Source organism: Alosa sapidissima, chromosome 3 (genome assembly GCF_018492685.1).
Source record: "Alosa sapidissima isolate fAloSap1 chromosome 3, fAloSap1.pri, whole genome shotgun sequence".
NCBI lineage: Eukaryota > Metazoa > Chordata > Actinopteri > Clupeiformes > Clupeidae > Alosa > Alosa sapidissima.
Window position 1 is genome coordinate 8,392,472 of NC_055959.1, and position 24,461 is coordinate 8,416,932.

The 24,461-nt window shown below is 44.8% G+C and overlaps 1 protein-coding gene across 2 annotated transcripts in view; it reads left to right on the top strand.

Annotated features, from left to right (window-relative positions):
* Nucleotides 1-1,019: 1,019 nt before the first annotated feature.
* LOC121706131 (voltage-dependent calcium channel gamma-3 subunit-like) overlaps nucleotides 1,020-24,461 on the top strand; it is a 52,480-nt gene continuing 29,038 nt past the window's right edge. Inside the window, exons 1-2 of one of the 2 annotated variants that reach the window (XM_042087617.1) lie at nucleotides 1,020-1,030; nucleotides 14,416-14,760. In XM_042087617.1, the coding sequence (XP_041943551.1) occupies nucleotides 14,550-14,760 (211 nt within the window). In that variant the 5' untranslated portion in view covers nucleotides 1,020-1,030; nucleotides 14,416-14,549. Of the gene's footprint in view, nucleotides 1,031-13,547; nucleotides 14,761-24,461 lie in introns of those variants that run through there. The other variant, XM_042087616.1, reaches the window with a different exon arrangement.

Genomic DNA, 24,461 nt, shown 5'->3' on the forward strand with positions numbered 1-24,461 from the left:
ACGTCTAACACATCCATTACATTCACTCTGGTAATGTAATTACTGCGACGCGCTCTCTCATCATGAGCGGCTAATGCAATGAGGCTACATGATGTTCTCTTTCAATGGCGTGTGACCAACGTTGCAGTTCACCCTTGTGGTGCTGTCTTCCAGACAGCCAGAGTGGCCGAGGGCTCGTGAGTGGACGTGGGTGAGTTTGCGTGACGGACCATGGGGAGTGTTAGAGAGGTGGACCATCCAGTGACGCCACGCTGACTTTCTATAGATACCTTACTAGCACATGAACATGCACGTAAACACCAACACATTCCTAGCTCTTATCAGTGGCTGTGATTAAAGCTTTAGGAGTGATTGGTGTGTGTTTGTTCCTTCACTCTGTCTGCTGTCAGTCTCTCTCTCTCTCTCACACACAGTCAGGAAGTCTCTATTGATTTAAATCTGTTTTGTTCTTCCTTCAATTAGTGTTCTTTCTCCTCTTGCACTATTTGTCCGCACTTTCTCTTTTTTTTTCAAGAAGATCCTAATTATCAGCAAAACAATTAGATCAAACCTGCATGCAAAAACAACACCGTGGGAGCAGACAGTGGTCCTGCACAGAGACAGATTCAGTCCATGATGGAACACAACGAAAAAAGAAACTGACAAAGCCTCTGGCCTGCGTTCTTTATTTCATTTGGTGGATTTTATACAGAAAGGTTCAAGAGAAAGGCATTATAATGTGATTCAACACACACACACACACACACACACACACAGACAGATGTGTGTGCACATCCACATGTGTGGATGCCATCTTTTTTCTTTTTCTTTAATTGTGGTAAGTGCAGTGGCGCCCTGTCTTCTGGAAGCAAAACAATTTAAAAAGCAATCTCCTGTTTTAATGAAAACACACGCGGAGATGTTGGGGGGACAGATGCGGCCCGCAGAGTTATTACCACTGGTGCACAGAGCTACCAGCGCACAGTACAGTCATCACTATACCTGAGAATGAGAGGGGTCATACATACATAAACACACAGTCAGACGTGTGGTCAGCAGATACGTTATTTCATGGAGGCAGAAGAACTCAGTAAAGCCCAGAATCAGCAGCTTGACTGTGCCCAGCCTCCGCTGGGGTTCAAGGAGGAGGCCACCCCGACAGTAAGCACCCCTCAAGGTCCAGGAAGCCTCTTCTCATTCCACACGCCACCGTCTCCTTAAAGGCGCAAACCTGATGGATGTTGGTCAACTTTCTCACCTTTTTTATTATTTTATGATGATAATAGCTACTTGTTGGTTTGAAAAACATGGTTTAACAACTCTAACAGCGATTTATCAATGAATCAGAATTCCATGATATGTTGAAAGGAAGAATCAAAAGCAACAGCAATCAATGTGCAGAATTCTGTTTTTTGCTTCTGTTGTTTTCTGACATTTACATGTATTCATTTAGCAGACACTGTTGTCCAAAGTGACTTACATATGTCAACTATATTACAAGGATTACATTGTCCCCGGAGCAACTTGGGGTTATGTGCCTTGCTCAAGGGCACAACGGTGGAATTGAACCCACAACTTTCAGCCTACTGCACACTAGCCCAGCTCCTTAACCACTATGCTACCATCACTCATGATAATAGGACATTTAATAACCATTACATCAGACCTTGGTGACTAAGAGTGATTTTAAAAGTAATGTCATGTTTTTCTACCCTGTGTGTCCTCTCATTCTGTTTATGTCTTTATTATTCCTTGCTCGCTGCCAAAATATTAGCCCAGGGCAATCCTTCATTAGTCATGTAAACAAGTTTTGTTTTGCGTTATCTTTTGTGTCTGTGTGTTTTACTAATACACTCTCATGAAAAGAAAGGAAATTCAGTTAATAAATGTTTACTTCCGAGCAACCATTATGCAACATGACCCCTGTTCAATCATACTGCAACCCCGTGCACACACACACACACAATACTGTATATATATAAAAAGGTTGTAGTACTACATGATTTAGAAAAGAATCTTTCTGTCCAAAACATAATGTGTGTTTTTTGTGAAAACTATGCCTGCCAATGCGTCTTGCATGTTCTGAAAAAAGTAGACCATCCCATTTCACCAGTATATGATCATGTATGGAAGTCGGCACTCTGATAGCAGTAAACACTCTCTCAACAGCGCTCACAACAGGGTGTCAGGAGGCAGGTGAGCCAGTAAGAGCTCCTCTCCACACCTGAGCCAGGCCTGAGTCCACACCAGAGTAGGCCCCCACCGGCCCAGAGTCGTCTGGAAAAAGCCTGACTGAAACATGTAGGAAATTGTCACACCTCTCTTGAACAACAGCTGCATAATAAAGGGGTGTCAGCGTCTGTCATGTGAGGTGTGAGCGAAGGAATGAGGAATAAGGTTTATTCACCTCACAGCGCTGACTACCAACCGACACACTCACCACCTAAACCTCACTTCTGTGGCACAACTGGCTACAGAGCCTGTGCCACATACAGGCCCAAATGCCCACGGGGACCCGGGTTCGAGTCGAGTCCGACCCGGGACATTTTCCGATCCCACCCCATCTCTCTCTCCCACTCACTTCCTGTCAGTTTCTTCACTGTCATAATAAAGGCAATAATATACTTTAATATACTTAAAATAACACTCAACTCTATTCCACTCTACAGTACACTAATGTAAGTATTGTAAGGTTGTGTAAGTACTGTATGGACTAGTGTTGCACGGTGCACCGATACTACAAAAGTATCGCAATACCCTGAAATTAAAAATGTCACGATGCCTAATTTTATTAGTAGGCTATCGATACTTTTGAGAATGACCGTGTTCTTTTGAAGTAACATGTGTGTGCACAAGGCATGCTTCTAGCGCCTCCTCCCCTAACCTGTGGCTGTGCGTCTTTTCTCCTCACACACACGTAAGCGCAGCTGTCGTGTTAAACAGCGAGACATGGAGACACGGCTGCTAGTTCAAGTGATGCTATGGTAACACATCATAATAGGCTAATATCAAGTTGATTTGCTCACTTGGATCTCACAAGTTTGTGTTGCTAACCTACCTAGGCTGTGGGATTTTGGTCATTTAGGCCTACTCATACAGTCTATGGGCCTACTATTTGGGTTTAATGTCATTTAGAAATAGGCTAAGCAACCATGGCAAACTTTTACATCTGAAGAGAGATCCTTGCTAACTATCCCGCTAGCTCAGGTCACGTTTGACAATTATTGCTCGCTAAAATCATTAATGAACATTGCAGGACACTTATCTCTTCTATGATCCCAGAAAGATTTTCTTCGACTTGTACATTTGAACATTTATTTTATCTAATGACATACAAAACATAATTAATTGCATCCACATATTCTTATGCGCTATGTGCAACTTTTATTCACTAGACTAAAAACCTTGAGACAAGGTCAATTACTCTCACGTAGGCTATCTCTTAAAGTGACAGGCACTCAATTACACACACATCACCAATGTGCACTCAATTAGACCTACACACCACATTAAAGTTATGCCTAAGTGTAATAGTTTAAAAATAGTTATAGTTTTAGAATAGTTTTCAAATTGCTAAATATATTTACTAGTAATTATGCAGAATATATGAAATATGACCTTTAGACCTTCACCATGACACTCACTCCCTTTAGCACCTCACCAGTCCTGGCCCTGTCACTATAAGCGTCTTATGCTTGATCACCCTCAAGCACATTGGACTTTCTTAATTTAACTTATATAGTGTATTTAGTATTTAGTTTTGTTAGTTTCTTATCTTATCTTCTACTGTCTTTATTGTACAGTGGAGTTTAGTTATATGTTTATACTATACTAATGTTTACCATTTCTGTTGTAAGTGCATGTTGTGTGTTATGTCTGTATGCTACTGAGACCCTTGAATTTCCCATTGAGGATCAATAAAGTATCTATCGATCTATCTATCTATCTATCTATGACATAAGCCATCCTTTTCCATGTGTGTTTGTGTGGAGAGAGTCAAGCAGAATCTGGGATGGCCACTGGTGTGAATGATCACACTACAGTATATTCAATATTACTGATGATGATGTCAAGGTGGTGGGGCCCCCAAATCAAATACATTTTTTAAAAAGTATCGAAGAAGTATCGAAATCGCAATTCTTGACTTGGTATCGGTATCGAAACATTAATTTTGGTATCGTGACAACACTAGTATGGACAAGCATACACTAGTCCTTCACTAGACTCGAAACTACAACAACATCGGCCAGAAAGCCTAAAAGCTAGGAGGCTGAAAGCATGATGAATTTGTTCATTGTTTAAGGGCCTACATACAGTGCATGATTCAATACTAAAATTATATAATACCCCTAAACATGCAAGGTAGGCCAGGTATAATACAACCATTTTTATTATGGTTTGTAAGTGCTCACCAAATTTGAAGACACCTCTGCCTATGTGGAGTTCTCCTGTATAATCAGGCTCCCTTCCTCTCCTCTCCCAAGGATATTTGCAGTGTTGAGCTGGGACGATGGGCAGTGAGTCTCTCCTCTCCTCCACAACTAGTGTTCATATGAAGCCTTGTTCTGTTAATCAATATGGAAAATGTCAAACATGTGACTGATGGATTGTTTGCTTTCTCACGTTACGGTCCAGAGCTGTGCTGTCATCTCTCACTCCGACCTCACCCGACGGACCCACTCGACATGGAGCAGCGTGGTGAGTGTACATTTGTGTTGACCTCTCTGGCCCTGCTAGCCCCCCCCCCCCCCCCCCCCCCGCACATCTCTCAAGACAAATTGATAAATGGCAGCTGTTTGTGGCGGGTGGGGAGCATTCGGGAGCCTTCAGCGAAATAGCCACAGCTTTAAATTGCACTCACTGTTCATAAAAGTTTCTTTTTTTTTCTTATTTGACAAATGCTGGTTATGTTGGAGTACTGCTGTAAAAATCCCAGATACAATCTGTTTGTGCGTGGGCAAAAAGACTGCCACTGAGTCTCTCTCCAGGGTGGCATAAATGTGCCGATCTCCATTTCACTGCCCATTTTGCCTTTTTATGCACCCCACATTCAGACGCAGGGGTTGGGGGGCACTGCCATAGATCTGTGAATGTCCGCTCCATTACATAAGTATCCTACTATCCCCCACCCCCTTATACGCAGAGATGCCCCATCTGGGCCATTGTCTATCCAAAGTCGGCTAGCGTAGCGTTAGAGCTGCTCTGGAGTTAACTAGCCTTGCGCCAGCTGTTCAGCTAGTCAGCTAGGGTAAGTCAGCTAGCCTTATGCTGGAGCTGTCCTGGAGTCAGCCAAAGCTGTTCAGGAGTCAGTCAGTCAGTCAGCTTAGCGCCGGCGTTGCTTCTGTCTGCCTGTCAGTCACTATCACCCTCCTCATTTGTTGGCATCTTGCTTCAGACTGCCCTTTCATATCAGCCTCCTACTCTTACATATCAGCCTATCAGCCTCTCTCTCTCTCTCTCCCTACCACACCCTCTCACTCTCTTATCCCTCTCTCTCTATTTCTTCCTCTTGTCTGTCTTTCTCCTTCATCTGTGAGCAACAAAATGCCCCCCCTTCTTCCCCATCCCATCCCTCCGCTATCTCTTTGGCTCTCTTTGGTAACCTCTATCTGTGTGCAACAGAGCTGAGCTTTCTTTCCCCCACGGGCCCTTTGCTCTCCCAGGGTTGTGGTCTCAGGGGAGCATGGGGAGGCAGGCGCGGTGACGGCGCGGCACAGCTCTCCTTCGGGGGTTCACTTTCTCTGCTCTGCATTTGGATTGTCTTCCTCTTCTGTTGCGGGTGCACGCCTGCGTTTGATAAGGCACTGCCAGGGGCATCATGCTCAGTGACTTACAAGGACAAGGAGATGTATATTTGGCCACCAAGTAAAACATCTCTCTCTCAGTCTGTGTCTGTGAGGGGAGCTATATGTATTTGTGTATGTATGTATATATACATGCATGTATGTACAGTATGTATGTATGTATGTATGTATGTATGTATGTATGTATGTATATGTGTGTGTAAGTATGTGTATGTAGGTGTCTATGTATGTGTGTATGTATGTGTGTGTGTTTGTATGTATATAAGTATGTATGTTTGCATGTATGTATGCATGTAAAAGTGTGGCTCTAAAACTCAAGTCAAAGAGATGTATATTTGACCACCAAGTAAAAGCACCTCTCTCTACTCTTTCTGTGTCTATGTGGGGAGCTGTAATTTTTATGTATAAATAGGCTACAGCGCCCGTACCATGTACGGGTCCAAGTGCCCACGGGGATCCCACCCCATCTCTCTCTCTCCCACTCACTTCCTGTCTATCTTCACTGTTCTGTCGGAATAAAGGCAAAAAACCCAAAAAATATACTTAAAATAAATAAATAAAAAAAGAATATATGTGCATATGTATGTATGTATGAGATGTAGCTATAAAACGACAAAGCTATTAGTATCATTAGCCACACCTCATAGATACTGTATGTGTATGCATTTTTGTGTAATTAAACATGAACTTGAATGTGGTGCTCTGGAGAATGTTATAACATATAAATATATTGTGTGTGTGTGTGGTTAGGGCTCATGACCAATTATAGAGCCTCAGGTGACTTACTTTATGTGTTTGCATTGTGTGTGTGTGTGTGTGTGTGTGTATTCTGTGTGGGCCTGTAATTAAGGGTGTAGAGAGGTCAGTAGTGTGCTGTGCTCCCCTGGGGAGTGGGTAATGATGTCCTGGTGAATGGCCTGGACTCCTGGAATGCCCTGCCCTTGGCGTGCCCATCCATCTCCATCTCGGGGAGCTGACGGGCAGAGGCCTGAAAAGGGGGCACTTGCCCAGCTGGGGTGGAGTGAACCCGACACATTAATCACCCCACTGTCACCCCCCCACCACACACACACACACATACACACCTTATGCCCACATTCTCTAAGCTTACACAGGGTTCCTCACATAGAGCAGTTTATTCAGGCTGCTCTGTCACTCCTCACTGGACTCCAGTGGACCTCATCATCAAGCACTCCCCCAACCACTATTCCCCACCCACCCACCCACAACCATTCACAACCTCTGCAGGCACCACCAACACCAACCTATTCCAGTTCAATTACATTAGCTGCTGCTCGGAGTAATTATAAAGTCATTCCGCAAAAGCATTGCTTAATCTTCGGCAATGATTGCACTGATTATATAGTTTGTGCAGATGCAAACGGACTAAATTGATACCAGGCAGGAGAGGGACGTGGAGTGAGATGACGTGGGATGGTTCGGAGGTGGTAGGGTGGGGTGGAGTGAGATGTGGGTGGAGAAGGGTGTGTGTGTGTGTGTGTGTGTGTGTGTTGAAGGGTGTCTGGGGAGCACACCTTCTCTCTTATGATGTTACAATCAGCTCATAACCCCCCACCCCCGTTTGCCTGAGGTGTACGATCCACTTCACCACACTGGCTGTCGAGAAAACATCCATCGCCACGGTGACAAGGATAGATATTGGTGCGGAAGTCCCGGCACATGCGTGAGCATGTGTGCTCGCCCCCCTGCGGGGGTCAGTGCTCATCATCTAAGTGATGGCCCTCTCAGAGCGTGACGTCTGCTGACGTCTGCGGTTTCGGAGCGGGAGAGAGCGCCTCACCGACCGCAGCGCAGAGGATCCTGGGACTGTTTGCCATGATGAGTGAGAGCGCCTGACCGGCAGCTTATTTTTTTTCTCATCACGTATATTCAAATGCAAATGGTCCCACTTGAATGCAATTTGTTTTGTTTTGTTTACGTCTTCGTCGGTTGAAGTAAAGATGGATTTTTCAAGGCGAGGGTGCTCTTCTTCGACCCCTAGAATCGCTGAAATGACATGACTGCATGTAATCAACCATCAGGCAATCCAGGAACGTTTATTTGGAAAATGGCCCACAAAAATGATAGGGTATTACAATAAATTGTGATGACAGAAAAATTGTCATTGCATTCATTTACATCTTATCTTCATGTTTCCTGTATCGTGAGATAACATTGCCATTAAACTGTCTCCTTTGCTCTGGAATCAGTAGGTCTACCTTTACTTGTCATCTGCAGTGTCTCAGTCTAACGCAGACACCTTCTCCCAGGGAAAAAGTTCTCCCCTAAGGAAAATAATTACAAAGATAAATACAAAGCCATTTTGCGTCTCGCTCCTTATTAATTATTACAGTATAGCTAATATAGCTTATAGGCTAAAAGCAATGCGCTCCTAAGCAGGTTTTGTTTATGTTCATTAGCGAGTCCATTTTGGGCCCTAATTGGAAAGCGTTACGGAACTCTCTCTGTGGGAATCTTCAAAGCAGGGGGTTCCTGTTTTCTGCTGATGCGAGTGTCCAGCTAGGGGAGACTTCTTATCTGACGCCTCTCTCTCTCTCTTGCTCACTAAGGCTCTCTGCTGACCATGGCTGCTTGTCGCTGAAGGCCAGAGAGTCCGGTCACAAGGGGATGAGGGATCCCGAGACCTGTAGTGGGGGTAGGGGTGAGAGGTGGGGTGCTGAGGAGGCACACCTAGCCTTAGCTACTCTGATTTGTTACACTCTCTTTTCTGTGTTGCACTGCATTTTTTTTTTTTTTGGGGGGGGGGGGGTGTTTGTGTGTGTGTGTGTGTGTGAGTGAGTGTGTGGATGGGTGGTGGGTGTTGTTGACAGAGATGTGATATGCTGCACAGTGTTATGTTTTATTGTGCTCTCTGTGTTGAGTTTTGTTGTATGGTTTTGGCTTTCCTGTTTGTGTGCTGTACAGTGCTATGCCGTGTTGCACAGTATATTGCACTGATGTTTTACAGTATGTTGCGTTGTTGTGGTGCGTCGTTGTCTGATTGTTCTCTGCTGTCCCTGCTTTGTGCTTCTTGTGTTATATTGTCCTGAGGTGTTGTGCAGCTCTGTACTGTATCATGAGCTGTGCTTTACTGTCCTGTACTGAATCCTGTACTGTGCTGTGCTGTCCTGTACTGAATCCTGTACTGTGCTGTGCTGTGCTGTGCTGCTTGGCTCTTTTTGGTTGTGTTACAGTGAGCCAGTGATGTCTGTTATTGTGTTGTGTTCTCTATTGTCTGATGTGTGCCCAATTGTTAAGTCAATCCAAATCAATGATGTTGCTTGGATGACAAGACAAAAAAAAAATGCTGTGTTTTCCAAAAGATAAGAAGCATTCTCTTCTTTAGCCCAGCCCCATCAACCATGTCCTTTTTTTCTCCCCCCCCCCACTTCTCTCTCATTCTTTATTTTTTTTTAGTTGTTGTTCCTGTCATCTCTCTCCTCTGCTCTTCTCTGCCGTCCCCTTCTCCTCATGTCTCCCTCCAAGCTAATGTGAAGAGACTTACAGAGTTTCTCAACTGCTTTATGCCCCCCTACTCTCTCTCTCCCTCTCTCTCTCTCCCCCTCTAATGCGAGGAGAGCTAAGGAGTTCTTACCTGTGCTCTGGCTCCCCGCCTCTGCCCCAAGTCATTTCTATGCTAATGAGCCTTTCAATAAGATAAGACAGTCAGCAAGGGCTGCCTCTCCAACGCAGACTTTATGATGAGAGGGTGCTGCTGCTGCCTCCTCCCCTGCCCTCCCTGGCTATCTGCTCATGCATTTATTTATTTTTAATTCCTTTCCCTCTCATTCACATTCTGTCTGTTTGACTGTTTGTGTGTATGCCTGTTTGTGTGTGTGTATGTGTGTGTGTGTGTGTGTGTGTGTGCGTATGTGTGTGTGTGTGCATGTGTATGTGTGTGTGTGTGTGTGTAAGAATATAGGTGGACAACAGATTGGTGGCCAGGATCAGGTGCCCCAAAACTGGGTTATTATCCTGTTTTAACGCATGAGATAAGGTAATAAGTGGACACACGGCTTTCCCTTCGCTGTTCCTGTTATTTATTTCACGGTAAAACACAGTGGCACACATTCGGATGCAGACTTGGATGTGAGGTGAATCGGTAACAAGGGAGACGGTACAACCAGGTGCTTTAGCCACCTGTCCCGATCGAGCAGAACACCTTGGCGTCCTTGGGCCGTCTGGAGAGTTGTATTTTAAACGGTGGACACTTGGTCACACTGGGACCCCTCGTCACATCGTCTGACAGTACCTTCTGATTTTGCCCAGATTTAATATGCATGCTGACACTAGCAACATGGAGATTCAAAGGCATTTAGTTATGGCATAACAAATTAAAATGCATTTAGCGGTTTTTGTTTCATGATCCCATAAGAAGGGACTGAGAGGAGAATGTTAATGACTGTAAATGAAATGCCCCTTTAAAAAGAGAGGGTGAACGACTTCTGCAGAGAGGACTGTGCAGATTAATGAAGAAAAGGATTCTGATTGGCTCCAACAATCAAGGCAAGAGAAAATGTCATAGGAGGATCATTTCTAATCAAGTTGCAAGACATTCATCCAGAGCCGTGAATGCAGATGGCATGGACAACAAGGCTTCATCCATTCACATTATAATATTTTTTTGGTCATATTTTCTACGAAGCCCCTGAAGGACCATGGTGGGAATTATCTTTTTAGAGGTGGGAATTTATTTTTAGAATCTTGCTTTTGACATTGCAAGGGAACGCAAAATGCATTGCGAGAGAACACAAATGTATTGCGTACAGTTTCAGTTTTTAATGTGTAAAGGCCTTTAGGCTGACTGAGATGTATGAGGATAGTGATAGTCAACTTGTTATCCTCCAGACTCCAACTGTCCTCCTTCTCAAACTGTCTTCCTATTCAGTGTGTTCAATGGGTTTGATTTATACGTTGGTTTATACTTACCCTCCTTGAATATACACCTCTAAAATCTGATGCAGTCACACAGGTACCACTGGAAGCTAGTATAAGTGACCTGGTGTAATGTTTCACAGATGTTTCAAGATTTCACAACCTTTGACAATTTTTTTTGAAGACTATGGACAAGTAAGATCAATGTGCTGATCGTAAAGGAAAGGTTACTTGTGAACAGAGCTGTTCTACTACAAAGCCTCATGTAAGATATAGGGCCTTGTTAGTATGCAAAATACAAAGAGTGCATTTAGGAATTTTTAAGATATTCCAGGCAAAGCTCCAACTAAGTGGTTTCTTGGGGTTTTATTGGTACCTGAATATTCTGTCATATTTCTAAAGTGCACCTTCCATACATGTAGGCTATTGATAAGCGTATAGAAGAAAGAGAGAAAGAGAGAGAGAGAGTGAAGTTCCATATATAATGTATCATGCCAGCTGAGAGCTCTGAGCTCTATTAAAACTCTATTGGCCCTGTGGCTTCTCTGACCTCCAAGGGAAAAGTCTCCTTCATGGCAAGTCTATTCTTCCTCCATTCTGTCACCATCTACAGCGAAAAAATCAATCCCTCACAGAGCGACTGTGACTGTTAGGGGAAAAAAAACCAACAACGATATGTCAGCTCATATAAAGGCTATAGGGGGGAAACACAGAGAATTATCATTTTTATACCATATGTAGAACTACTTCCCACTCAATCACGTGGGGAGGCTTGATTAGTCAGAGAGATCAAAGCTATATTGCTGGCCTTTGTTTCCGAGTCTGGCAGTGCTGTCTTTCTTTCACACGCCCACTCGGAGTGCAGAGTTGGCACAATGGGCGGTTCTGACAGGCCACCAGAAGCACCCCAGTGGCCACGTTCTGTGCTGTGTTCTGCGTTCTATAAAGTAGAAGAACGCCCAGGAATGGCCGTCACCAAGCGACGGTCAGCATTCGCACTGCTACTGTACATGCAGTTTCAACTGTCAGTCAAGCAGACCTTCCATGTCTCTTCTCCCTACAGATTAGCTCCGCGGATGATTCATCGACCTAATACTTAGTATGCCATGTCTATCCAGATGATTTGCATAGTTTATATCCCAAAGTTCTCAGCAGGCTTAGTTCAGATCCTAGCCCAAACAGATGTTGTTTCATTACCGTTATTGTTCACCTTGTCCCACTCATTATTTCAGTCTTTCAGTCTTTGTTTTGAGTTCATTACAGTGAAACAACCCCCCCAATCGCTTAGGTTTTAATGGCTTTAGAACAGAAAAGGTTTAAGTCCTGGTCACATAAAAAATGTAATTTATAAGATATTACAGTTTCGTTTTAAAACTATGATGTGATTAAGACGGCATTATTCATGGAATAGTTAACACAGTTCACAGCTGCACTGCAGGGCCTAACTCACACAAACACACACACACACACACACACACACACACACACACAGTGGTAAATGGGACACAAACTCTGAAAAAGACGTTCCCCCAAGCTCAGGACAATGGGGGTGGTGCAGTGGGGGTCACACATGCATAATTAATCCCTTCATATATTTTGCAATTGAGGAATACATGTTAAAACCTTGAGAGGGTCAACCGCAGGTCAAGGAGTGCTTGGGAAGAACTGTATTTGAATAAAATGCACGCCTGCCTTTCCACAATATTCACTATAAAACTCATGGCCTATCAGATGGTCAAAACACTTTGTCCGCAAGCTAAACATGTATAAGGACAAGCCTTGTCTTCAGTTGGTTACCCTTTTTACCTGGGAAGACATTTTCAGTTGGTTACCCCAGTTGGTTACACATTTACCTGGGAAGACATTAACAGCAGGCCTGTGTCGACTTTTTACTTCAGTCGTGAGATGTTTCCAACAAGCCCCTGTAGGATCATATTATGAGATCAAGTTAGTTTAACTTAGAATTACCACAGCCATTTCAAACATGCTACAATTGATGACTGTCACTGTTTCAGTTCCACTGTAATAATAAACAATTGTATCATGAATTGTCCATTATATTTACTTTAGGTAAGTCACAATACCAAAAAGATATATTTATAAATGATTTCAAAACACATTGCTTTTTGCATTAGGTTATTAGACATCGATTTTGATTTCACAGAAATTGCTAACAGAGTAGGCTACATTAAAATACATATTTGATTTTCAGTATTGTTAAATTTACCCGATAAGATCCGTGGTGTGAATGTACAAAGAATGTTCAACACTGCAAGCCAATAATGAGCATGCCAAGGCAAAAGGACAACGCTGCTAAACGCATTACTTTGGCAGAACGTTGAATATCAGCGTCAAGAAAATGAACCTTGGTTCCAGTGGCGAAGGAGTGGCCTAAATGAAGGTTGGCCTGTATGTCTTACAGTATCTGCTTATTGCAGATCATGTGTTGTCTATTCAAGTTTTAAATGAGCTCATAGGCTACTTTTTATCAGTCACTTGAAATGGTGCTCGTAAAGCTTCTTGCGATGCGCCAGAATATTTGGCTAGGCTACACCCAATACCATCATGTTGTTTTTTGATCCGTGAAGAGCTGGAATTAATATATAAAATGGACCCTGTTAAAGGACGCTATTAACAACCACTCTCTGCTATTTGTGTTCATCAGTAGGCTACAAGTAGGCTATTGCTCTAGTCTACACCAATATATTTTTAAAAACAACTCCACCGAACAATTTATATGTGGGAGTCTTCGCGGATGAAGAAATCATTAAAATGTTCGTGGCTCTTTAAGTACGTTTCTGTTCTCCGGGGTCCATTCTTCATGCATCACTTGCCAATATCTTTGCATATGAAGGCCTAAGTAGCACATTGGTTGAGCCAGGGGCGCTGTGCAGCGAGCGCCAGGGAGAAATTCGGAGATTACGAGCAGCTCCGTCCATTCAGCACCACGGACAGAAGCCAGCGCGCTACATTTTCAACGCTCAACTCTCCCTCCGGTGCCTCTGTGGGCGTTGTTTTAGAGCCGCTGATTCGGAAGGAACGTGGGAGCTGTCATTCCTAAAACACATTTGCTGGAGCCAGCATCGGCACTGACACTAACGCTGTCGTCTCCAGCAGAGAAATTACAAGTGTTCGGATTATGTGAGTTTAAACGAGCACTCCTTAAAAGGTGCCTTTAAAAATGCTGCTTCCAGTAATACCATATTTTCAAACGCGTTGGGTCTTAAGGGGAAAATTGGACGGCAATGTCTGCAAGTGAACACGCTGGTCACAAAATCGGATTTTCAATACACAAAAAAATAATTGAAGAACAACGGATGGACTAACAGCGGAAGATAAGCATTTACTGGATTAACAGAAGGAACGTTTTCTTATTGACGCTCTTTTCATACTTGTCTCTATATGTATAGGAACCTTGGAAAATAATGTCTACCGAATTATTTTGTTTATAAATTAAAAATAATGGCGTAGCTTGCCATTATTTTCGCAGAAAAGTCGATTTGTTTATGATATCCATGCTTCTCTTTGCCGCCTCAATGGTTCCCTCTCAAAATTAACGTGATTCTGGTACAAACCGTATGGTGGACAGTGGGAAATGTGTTTTGTAAATCTGCATTTTACGTTTTTCTAAACGTCTTCCTTCCAGTCTAACATATGAAGACACTTGCTTTGGGCGCAAACTGATACACGGTCGTTTAGAGTTCCCTTACTGCTGATATCAGAAGTTGAGAGGCTGCAACAGCGACAGGGGAGAAAGCCTTCACATCTCCGAAATTATGGTATGTGTTTTTGAAGTCGTTTGGTGTAAAGCGTCAGCAAACCAGGACGTCTCTCCCCACTGAATTACTCTTCGTACCTTCGTATCGTTTTCTCTTCCTGAAATGAAGCAAAATGATGATGTGTGACCGAGGAGTTCAAATGCTAATCACCACTGTGGGGGCTTTCGCCGCGTTCAGTCTGATGACAATCGCGGTGGGAACGGACTACTGGCTGTATTCAAGAGGGGTGTGCAGGGTCAAATCAGCCAACGACAACGACACCAGCAAGAAGAATGAAGAAGTGATGACCCACTCGGGGCTGTGGAGAACCTGCTGTCTTGAAGGTAGGTGGGGGTGGTCTTGGTAATTGTTGGACACTGAAGTCAGACATAAAATTGCATGGCAGTTGGTTAGTTGCCGTCCCCGCTGATGCTCAATCATTTCCTGCCCAGACGACTGTCAGCACCTGAACACACGTGTTGGCAGCCACATACTATTTAAGGTGTTTTCCTGAAGTACAAATGCATGCTGGTGTTCTGCTCACCGACTGCTGATGTGCCTGTGCACTCAGTGCCTTAAGATGAATGGTTTTAGCTGCTAGCGTCACACGTTATTTTCCCTGCAGAGCGTTATAAGGGGGGACAGGCTTCTCTGTGAAACAAAACACAGCTTTACGTGCTTTTAAAAGGTTCCCTGTAAACATGTTCACCCAGTCAGTTAATGTGAGCACACACACACACACACACACACACAGCCTGATGCTCTTACTGATGCTGAGCTCGCTCAGATAGAACCCTCTATGTTCACTTCATCAGTATTCACCAATGAACACAGCTTTTTAAACTAGCAACAGCAAAACAAGTGAACTTAATATATGAAACAAAAGCAACAACAAAAAAAGAGTGGTTGGCCATTCACAAAGACTATCAATTCACATTGCTGCTCCATCTTAATCCACTTAGCGCACTCGAGCCTTTGCCTTATATGTCAACAGTCAGCATCCAGCAATTTTCACAAGATGTTTACCTGGCGTGCTTTCCGATAGGCATATGGCAGTTACCCAGTACCCAGCAGTAGAGCTCTGTCTACCACCGACACCTCTCACAGGACCTCACACAGGGGCACAGTCTTAGCGGTACACTGGCTCAAAAATCCTAATTCTCAGCCTGTCCGCAATGTGGCTTTCCTAAGCAGGCCCTGCTGACAGAGAGAGAGAAGGGTCTTCCTTTTAGGTGTGGCATACTGTTATAATGCCTGAGGTGAGACAGGTCAAGCTTGAACATAGCTGCCATAACAGCGTCTGTGTCAGGTCACGACAAGACTGCAGAGGGTGTCAGCTTACACTATATACCTTAGCAAATAGATTGCTCCCATATGTACTTTCTAATGATCTGTAGACATTCAAAGAAATGTATGGCTGGTGCTTTGCCCTCTCCTCTGCTGGTCTATCGGAGAATTGACCATGACAGAGGAATGAATTATGAGTCTAGGGTGTGAGTTATTGTTCCTATAATCTCAGTTCAATCTTCTCCCCTGGAAAGGATGATAGGCCCCCATAAATTTAGATTGATGTAAAGATCCGCATTGGCCTAATTGGGACAACTGCAGTTCAGTGGATGGTCACCCAACTATATCACACAAATCCCCACTGATAGATTCATTTATATGTATGAAGTTGCAGTGTGTCATCATTTTGACAAGGCTCTCCGTATTTTCCCCTTATGGGATATTCATCCAGTATCAGAGATGTGATATATTGCAGAAGGGAAGGGATATCATTTTTAATTGAATCCTCATCGAACATTAATGTGATGTATGTATGTTGTATGCACATGTGTGTTACAGGCCAACACAATATCTATCTGCAAAGTCATTCTCTTTTTCTCATTTCTCGTCAGTAAATCAGTTCAAATGTGAAAGTGGCAGAGAGATGCATTTTGAGGCGAGCCTCTGCAGATGCTGTGTCACAGATAGCACAACAGACGCAGCGCTGCTGTATGGCAGATACGGCACACTCCCCAAAACGCTGCACGGCATGTCACGTCACAGCTCCTCAAGTCACACTTGCAAATACAACACACACAAAAAAAAAACGCCGTAGGGGACTTGAGTTAGCCTTCAGTGCTAACAAGCTTTTTTCGCCAATGCGTTTAAATTGGATAAATGAGGATCTCTGCCTCAATTTATCCAAGGCCCGTCGAATCATCAGTGACTAGACCAGCCTCGTCCCTTTCGCTCAGCTCAGGGATGTTAGATCATGTGGCTCACCGATGGACGCCGTCCCTCAGTACCTCGTGAAAAGAGGCTACTGTAAGATAATGCCCGTTCACACGCGTGCGTCGTCCACTCTAATGTCTCTCCAGCTCCAGCTCAGTGTGGGCAATCGTAATGACTGTGACTTTCCCTCAAGAGCACCACGGAATTAGTATCATTCACACGTTCCTCACTGAGCATGAACGTGATGTGCTGAGCATCAGGGGGATGCGATGGAATTTGTGGATGCGCAAAGCAGAACCTAATGAAACGAGTTAGTGAGATAGTTTGTGTGGTTCAAAACACAGAGATGGAGGGAGAGGGAGAGAATACATGAAGACAAGCTATCTGTGGCAATTTCTGCATAACATACTGAAGCTGGCATGAAGCACTGTCTCTTTCATAAAACATATGTGCTGACTATCCTATAGCTGAAGGCGCAACTATAGCCAACCCCAACACACTTGAGAAAAGGCCTGTTTCGCTAACCGCAACATGTGCTCACCATCACGACTAAAGGGCCTGACAGCTTTGGCCAGAGAGAGAGAGAGGCCTGGGCAGTGTGGGTTGAATTGGGTTGGCTTGGGAGGTGAGCTGGACTGATGGCGGACTGTCCTTCCCCGGGTCTGGGGAGATGTCAGGTGACTTTTGCCCCCGTGCCCCAGTCAGCTGTCACATCTCACAGCTCAGTCTGTTAACTGCACCAGGGGGAGTTCATCAAGCCCGCCACTGTGTGCCAGTATGGAAATGACTCTATCTCTCTCTGCGTGAATCCCAAACACGAGGAGTCTGAGAGAGAGAGAGAGAGAGAAAGAGTGAAAGCGAGCGGGAGAGAGACAGAGGGAGGGAGGGAGGGAGGAGAGAAAGAGGGAGAGAGAGAGGGAGTGTGCGAGAATGAGACCGAGCTTGGAGAGCCCCAGCCGAGACTGTTACAGCCCGTGTTTGATTAGCTGCTGTCTGAAAGCAGAGGATTTGCACTGTGCTGCCAGCCTGCCTGCCTGCCGGATTCAGTAGACTGGGCTCATTGTTGGGGATTGAAACAGGGCACATTTTCTCATTCGCCTGTGAACATACCTGTCTGAGCTCACCCATTTAATTCTAATCATGTGTCTGGTCATACTGTTTATATTCATGTCACTGGGGGAGGAAAGTGTGTTGTGTGTGAGGTGAGTTTTTGCTCTTATGGATGTCTGATTTTGTGTTTACATATGTGATGTGAATGTATGTGAGGGCAGAACTGTGTGTATGCTTGAGTGTGTGTGTGTGTGTGTTTGTGTGTGTGTCTATTTGTACGAGTGAGTGTGTGTGCATGTGTATGTGTATATGTGCAGTGAATGGATGTGTGTGTGCGTGTGTCTGTGTGTGTGTATGTGTGTGTGTGTGTGTGTGTGTGTGTGTGTGTGTTTGTGTGTGTGTGTAAGACACTGGTGGCATTTTGGCCAGGGCGCCACAGGTTGACGGCCCACATGGAGAGGTGTGAGATTAATGCAGAGTGTGCTCCAGCGCGGGTGCATCTCACCAGATCTGTTGGCTGCACTCAGGATAAATGATCGCCTGGGAGTTGGAGGAGGAAGAGGAGGGGAGGTGTGTGTGTGTGTGTGTGTGTGTGTGTGTGTCCACGTAAGGAGGGGTGGCTGGAGTGACAGAGAGATACAGTGACTCAGTGAGAGAGAGAGGGAGAGGGGAAGATAGAGAATGTGTCTGAGCGAGCCAGTGGAAGAGGAGAAGGTAGAGAGATAGTGAAGGAGGGGAAAAGGAGGGGGGAGGAGCGTGGAGGGAGGGGGCGAGATGAGACGGCAAAGCAGGAGGCGAGGAGGAGGGACTTTTCTGTGTGAATGTGTGTTTGTGTGTGTTTGTGTGTGTGTGTGTGTTTGAGTCTGAGCACAGCCTGTCTCTTACACTCTCATCACTCACACATACACATACACACTCACACACACGTTTCCCTGGAAACCAGCCGCTCCCGCCTGGCTGAAGGGGCCTCTGCACTCTGCTTTATTCCTCCCTTCCGCTGTCTGAGCAATGTGTTCCCTCACTCACACACACACTCACACACACACACACACACACACACACACACACACACACACACACACACTCACACACACACACACACATACACACACACACACACTCACACACACACACATACACACACACACACATACACACACACACACACACACACACAAATAAACATACATGCCTATCCAACACATCCAAACTCTTCTGTATTCAGGAATGTTCATAAACATGTATGTAGGATTGTGACATACATACACACTTACTCAAGCACACACACACATACACACACATACATACCCCCCCCCCACACACACACACACACACTAGGGATGCAATGGTATACGGTATATTATCGTATCATACGGTAATTCCCGGAACGGTACGGCACGCCTAGGTGAACTGTGGGACCGCGGTATGCTGGTCATTCACTCTTCATTGTCAAAGCCTGGTTCTGAAACACCAGGCTTTCCCCGGACCCTATCAGCGCTCTCCATGCAAATATCTGCTCCTGCTTGAGAAGAGGGGAAGCTAAAACCATTTGCCCTCTCTGTTGCAACGTGACGATGGCGAGTGAAAGCGACACAGAGAAACGGAAATTTGAAGAAGCACCGTCATTTTATAAATCTGCGGTGTGGCAACATTTTGGGTTCAGCGTTGAGTACGATGACGAAGGCAAGAAGACCGTTAACAAACAAAGCACAATGTGCAAACACTGCTTTGCAACTGTTGGCTACTCGGAGGTAACACATCCATGACATCTCACTTACGTTATCATCACCCGGCTATATCTCTTACAGGCAGAGCAGCAGCCAAAGCTAGCTCGTCTTTAGCTCAGCTAAAACACAACATTCTCTAGCAGCTGCCTTCCAACAAAAGTTTTCAACCAATTCTAAAAAACATAATGTAAAATAATACCAAACTGTGGGCACACTGTACCGTTGCATCCTTAACACACACACACACACACACACACACACACACACACACACACATACACACACACAGACACACACAGACACACACACACACTTTCCCATACACAGACAGAGGTGAGGAACAGGGGCAATGCTCCAGACCATCCCTCTGCTGTTGCTAAGGAGGTGGTGGTGTTAGTGGGGGGCAATAGGGAAGAGCGCAGCGCAGGTCCCAGGAAGCAGGGCAGCACCCCCCCCCCCCCCCCCCCCCCCACACACACACACACACACAGACACACACACACACCAGCAACACACTGCCCACCTCCCCAACCTGCCCGCTCTCTTAATGGAACTAGCTTGTCAGCTCTTTGTAAAACATCACTGAAATACAGCTTTTATCTTCAAGCCAACAGAAAGTGTTTTCTCTCGCTCGCTAGTTCTACCCCCAGCCCACCCCCACCCATCACCCCTCTCTTGGAGCACATTTAAACAAGCGGGAGAAATTAATAATTAACATTTTCTTTGTGGCGCGAGAAGCTCCCCGTTCAAGCAGTGACAGATTCAGCGTGCCGGGGCTGCCTTTTACCCCCTCGCTCTTCCCCTTGTAAGATGGTGACAGCGTTTCCCACACAGCTTACAGGGGCTGGGGAAGGGCACTTCCTGGGAGTGAGGGAATTTGAGAAAGAGACAGAAAGAGAGAGAGAGAGAGAGAGAGAGAGAGAGAGAGAGAGAGAGAGAGAGAGAGAGAAAGAGAGAGAGAGAGAGAGAGAGAGAGAAAGAGAGAGAGAGAGAGCGCGCGAAGGAACTGATTCAGGATTATGACTGATGACAGTAGGCTGCCTGGGCTGCTCTTTCATCAGCTTCTCTCCATCTTACTCTCCCTCCCTTTCTTGCTTTCTCTCTCTCGTTCTTTTTCTGTGATGTAGAGATCCACATTCAGAGCACAGGAATGACACACAGACTCCTGTAAGAGTAGTCACAGAGGCCACTCAGTGGTCATTTAGCATACGTCATGGAGCGTATCATCTCAACAGCACTGGCTGGAATGCAATGTACTAGGATAGACATATTTGTGATCCATTCTTAAAGGTATACTATACGATTTTCACTTTAATATAACCTTTACAAAGCTAATTTGATGGTAAACGAACTTGTAATAGGAGGAATTGTTCACCTAGCAAAGCCATACAGCATACAGCTGTAACGAGTCGCTAACGAGAGAACCAGCCATGCAACTTCAAGATTAGTCGACCCGAAGACATCTCGGGGCAATCGTGAAACATTACCTTGTCAGTAGAAGTTGTTAATCCTTCGCCTACACAACAAACGCATTTTCATTGTGTACAGGGGGAACAAGCAACGAGAAGTAGGCTATTTACAACAGCAAAGTAAAATAGAAATATATTGCGACTCCAGGGGGAGCTCTACAGTCGCCTAAAATACCTGAAACTGCATAGTATACCTTTAAGTCTGTCATCCTGGGTTAACTGTTGCAGTTGCCTAGTGTTTCAGGGTTACCTGTCTATACGGATAGACCTCACAGCAGCAGGACTGTTGTTGGGCTTTGTCGTTATCTACGGTGGCATGGTCACCGTTACAGCCAACTAGAGGCAGTTACTTCCATCCTTATTCTCGCAAAATATACCTTCACCATGCACTGAACTGCGCTCTCAAGGGCATTTATTTTTAGCGCTCGCTTTGCACACCGCATGTACCCTACCTTAAGGATATAATGCTATGAAGCGCACTTCTGAGTGTGTACGTGTGTGTGCGTGTGTATGTGAGTGTATGTGTGTGTGTGTGTGTGTGTGTGTGTGTGCCCCGAATGTACACCGTGTACCATGGCCCCCCCAGTGGGAGGATGCGCGGATCCACAGGCGGTGACTCACTTCTGTCCCGGTGTCCTCCTCTTCCTCTTCCTCTTCCTCCTCCACCTCCACCTCCCCCTGTGATGCCGCTCTCAACCCCCCTGGCTGTGCTGACCTTTGTGAGGCAAATTGCTCCTGATGGATCCCTCCACCATGGTGACCACACGAGAGGAAAGGAGAGGAAGATGGGAGAGGAGAGCAGTTTAGAGAGAGGAGAGGAGAAAGAGAGAGAGGAGAGGAGAAGAATGGGAGGAGAGAGAGAGCAGAGAGATAGGAGGGAGAGGTTTCATCTCATCCTCTCTAAGTCACACCAACGCCTGGGCCAAACTCAACAACATGTCCCTGGTGCCTCTCTCTCTCGCTCTCTTTCTGTCTCTCTCCCTCCCCCCCTCTGTCTCTCTCTCTCTCTCACACTCTCTCTCTCTCTCTCTCTCTCTCTTTCTGTCTCTCTCCCTCCCCCCCTCTGTCTCTCTCTCTGTCTCTCACTCTCTCTCTCGATCGCACCCTCTCTGTCTCGCCCCACTCCAGCAGAACCTGTGAGGTCTGCACTGAACACAGTCTGGAAGTTGAAATGTAAAAGTGCACTTGATGTGCACTCGTGGCCATGCCCTCTACTGAAGTACCCTACAGTGTGAGCTCCTGATGTGTCCTTTGTGATTTAGGACATGTAGTCCCCATTGAGCCCTTGAGTACCTATCATCGATCCTTCAACTCGACAGAGACCCCATCCCCTGGCCAGATCCTCTAGCAGCAGACCAGGTTTTGTCATCCGAATAATCCATCAAGAGGACAAACCTGTTTGCCCTGAACTTGACTTTGCATTACAATGGGTCACACCTCAATTTTCTATGTGAATATATTTCATACTCATATTCCTATATGAGTACATTCAGGTTAGTTGTTTAGTTCCTACCCTGGGTTTTACTGCATAGTTCTGCAGCCCCCACCCCCACCCACACACACACCCACTCCCACACACACACACCTTTTTTCTGTGCTGCCCAGAGCCTGTGAGGATGTAGAGAGCTGGCGCGGAGAAAGGGGGAGTGGACGACTCATCTGCATTCAGCCGGACCTCTCAGTGCTGTCCCATTCGTTACATCCAATAACTTATTCAAATGACCCCTTCATGGCCATACAGGGCAATTAATCACCATTTGCCGTTACGCTGCTGCAACACTCGGCCAAGCAAAGTGAGATGAAAGGTAGCCAGAGAGTGAATGAGTGATTTAATGAAATGAGAGAGAGAGAGAGAGGGTGAGAGAGAGATGGAAAATATAGAGATGGACAGAGAAGAGGCAACCAGAGAAGAGAGGGATGAAGAGACCCAGGCAGAAAGAAGTGGAGAGAGAGATTAGGAGACCCAGGCAGAGGAGAGAGGGATGAGGAGAAGAGAGAGAGGAAGAGAAGCAGGGTGGATGAGCCTGTATTGGGGAGTAGAGGCTCTGGTTACTGGGAGAGAGGCATCAGCACCAGGGCCACAGTGGCTGTGAGGCAACAGCCCACATGGGTCCACCCTGACCCCCTCATCCGGTGGAGCATGGCCTTCCTCAGCAAAGAGTGGTGTGTGTGTGTGTGTGAGAGAGAGAGAGAGAGACAGACTGCCTGCTACTGAAGAAGGTATACAACTGCAACTAGAGATAGTTGAAAAATACTGTAAGACCTGGGCCCTAGAGATAAACCTAAACAAAAGAAATGTAATGATTGTAATGTTCATTTTTTTAATCACCTTAAATCCCACAAAACATTCTTCATTCTAAAGCCCTCAAACACACCAGTCTCACAACAACACTTGTTTTCCAAAAAAACAATCAGAGTAAACCACATTATGAAGCAATGTATATAAGCCTATTTAGAACATTGGAAAGAATAAACTAAAAATCAAAGTAGATTAGAATGTTATCTGGCCCTAAATTGAGAATATAAATCAGCAGAATATCTCACTATTGTCAGAGATAGAAAACAGAGACTGACCTTAACCAAATATTTGGTGACCACAAATTGGAAATTGAAAAAGGAAGACAAAAAATCATGGCAACCAAAAGAACAGAGGATGTGGTCACTGCACGACAGGTGAGGTCGAGACAAAGATGCACTTCCTTTTACAATGCACATCCTTCAATCAAGACGGCTTTTCTTCAGTAAATTACATTTAAAAATTCCTAATTATAATGAACTTAATGACCTATAAAAATTAAAGATACTATTAGGAGAAGGATGTAGGGCATATCTTGCTGCCCAATATGTATCAACATGCCACAACCTGAGGGACAATGAGTGATCTTTACAGACAAACACACACACACACACACACACACACACGAGCACACATATATATACATATGCACACACACACACACAAATATACTATCATATACTGCATTTTATTTTACTTTATTTATTTATTTTATTCTTATTACAGTTTTTTGCTTTTACCTGCTTAAGTAAACTAGAACCCACTTGGTCTTCATGACTACTTTCTTTGCACAGCAGAAGTCATCTCTTGCGAATGTGTTCACACATTTTCATTGGGTTCACACATTTCTCACACCCTTTTGCAAAACAGTTAACACAGGTGTCATTCAAAAGCCCCAAACTCTATTGGTTTTCCCATGCTAAACAAAAGGAAAACATCTTTTCACAGGTGGTATAGATTCCTTGCATAAGTCTGAGTCTCTGATACACCTGTGTGAAACTCCTTTGCACAATTCTTCAATCAGCAATCATTCATTATACATAAGAGATGTCTGTTCTGTGTTACTATTTGCAAGTATGGATCTAATGCACATTTAGACAAAGTACTGTATTGCCTATTTGGTGGAGAAAACAGTACAAAAGGTGTTTACTGTAGGTCTATTTCGATGAAAAATGACAAGTTGTAGTTCAATGAAATTTACTGTATCTTGCTAGGTATTTACTGTATGTCTTACATGTCAATGGCAGTTACATCTTGGGAAGAATGAATAAATTATTTTTTTATTC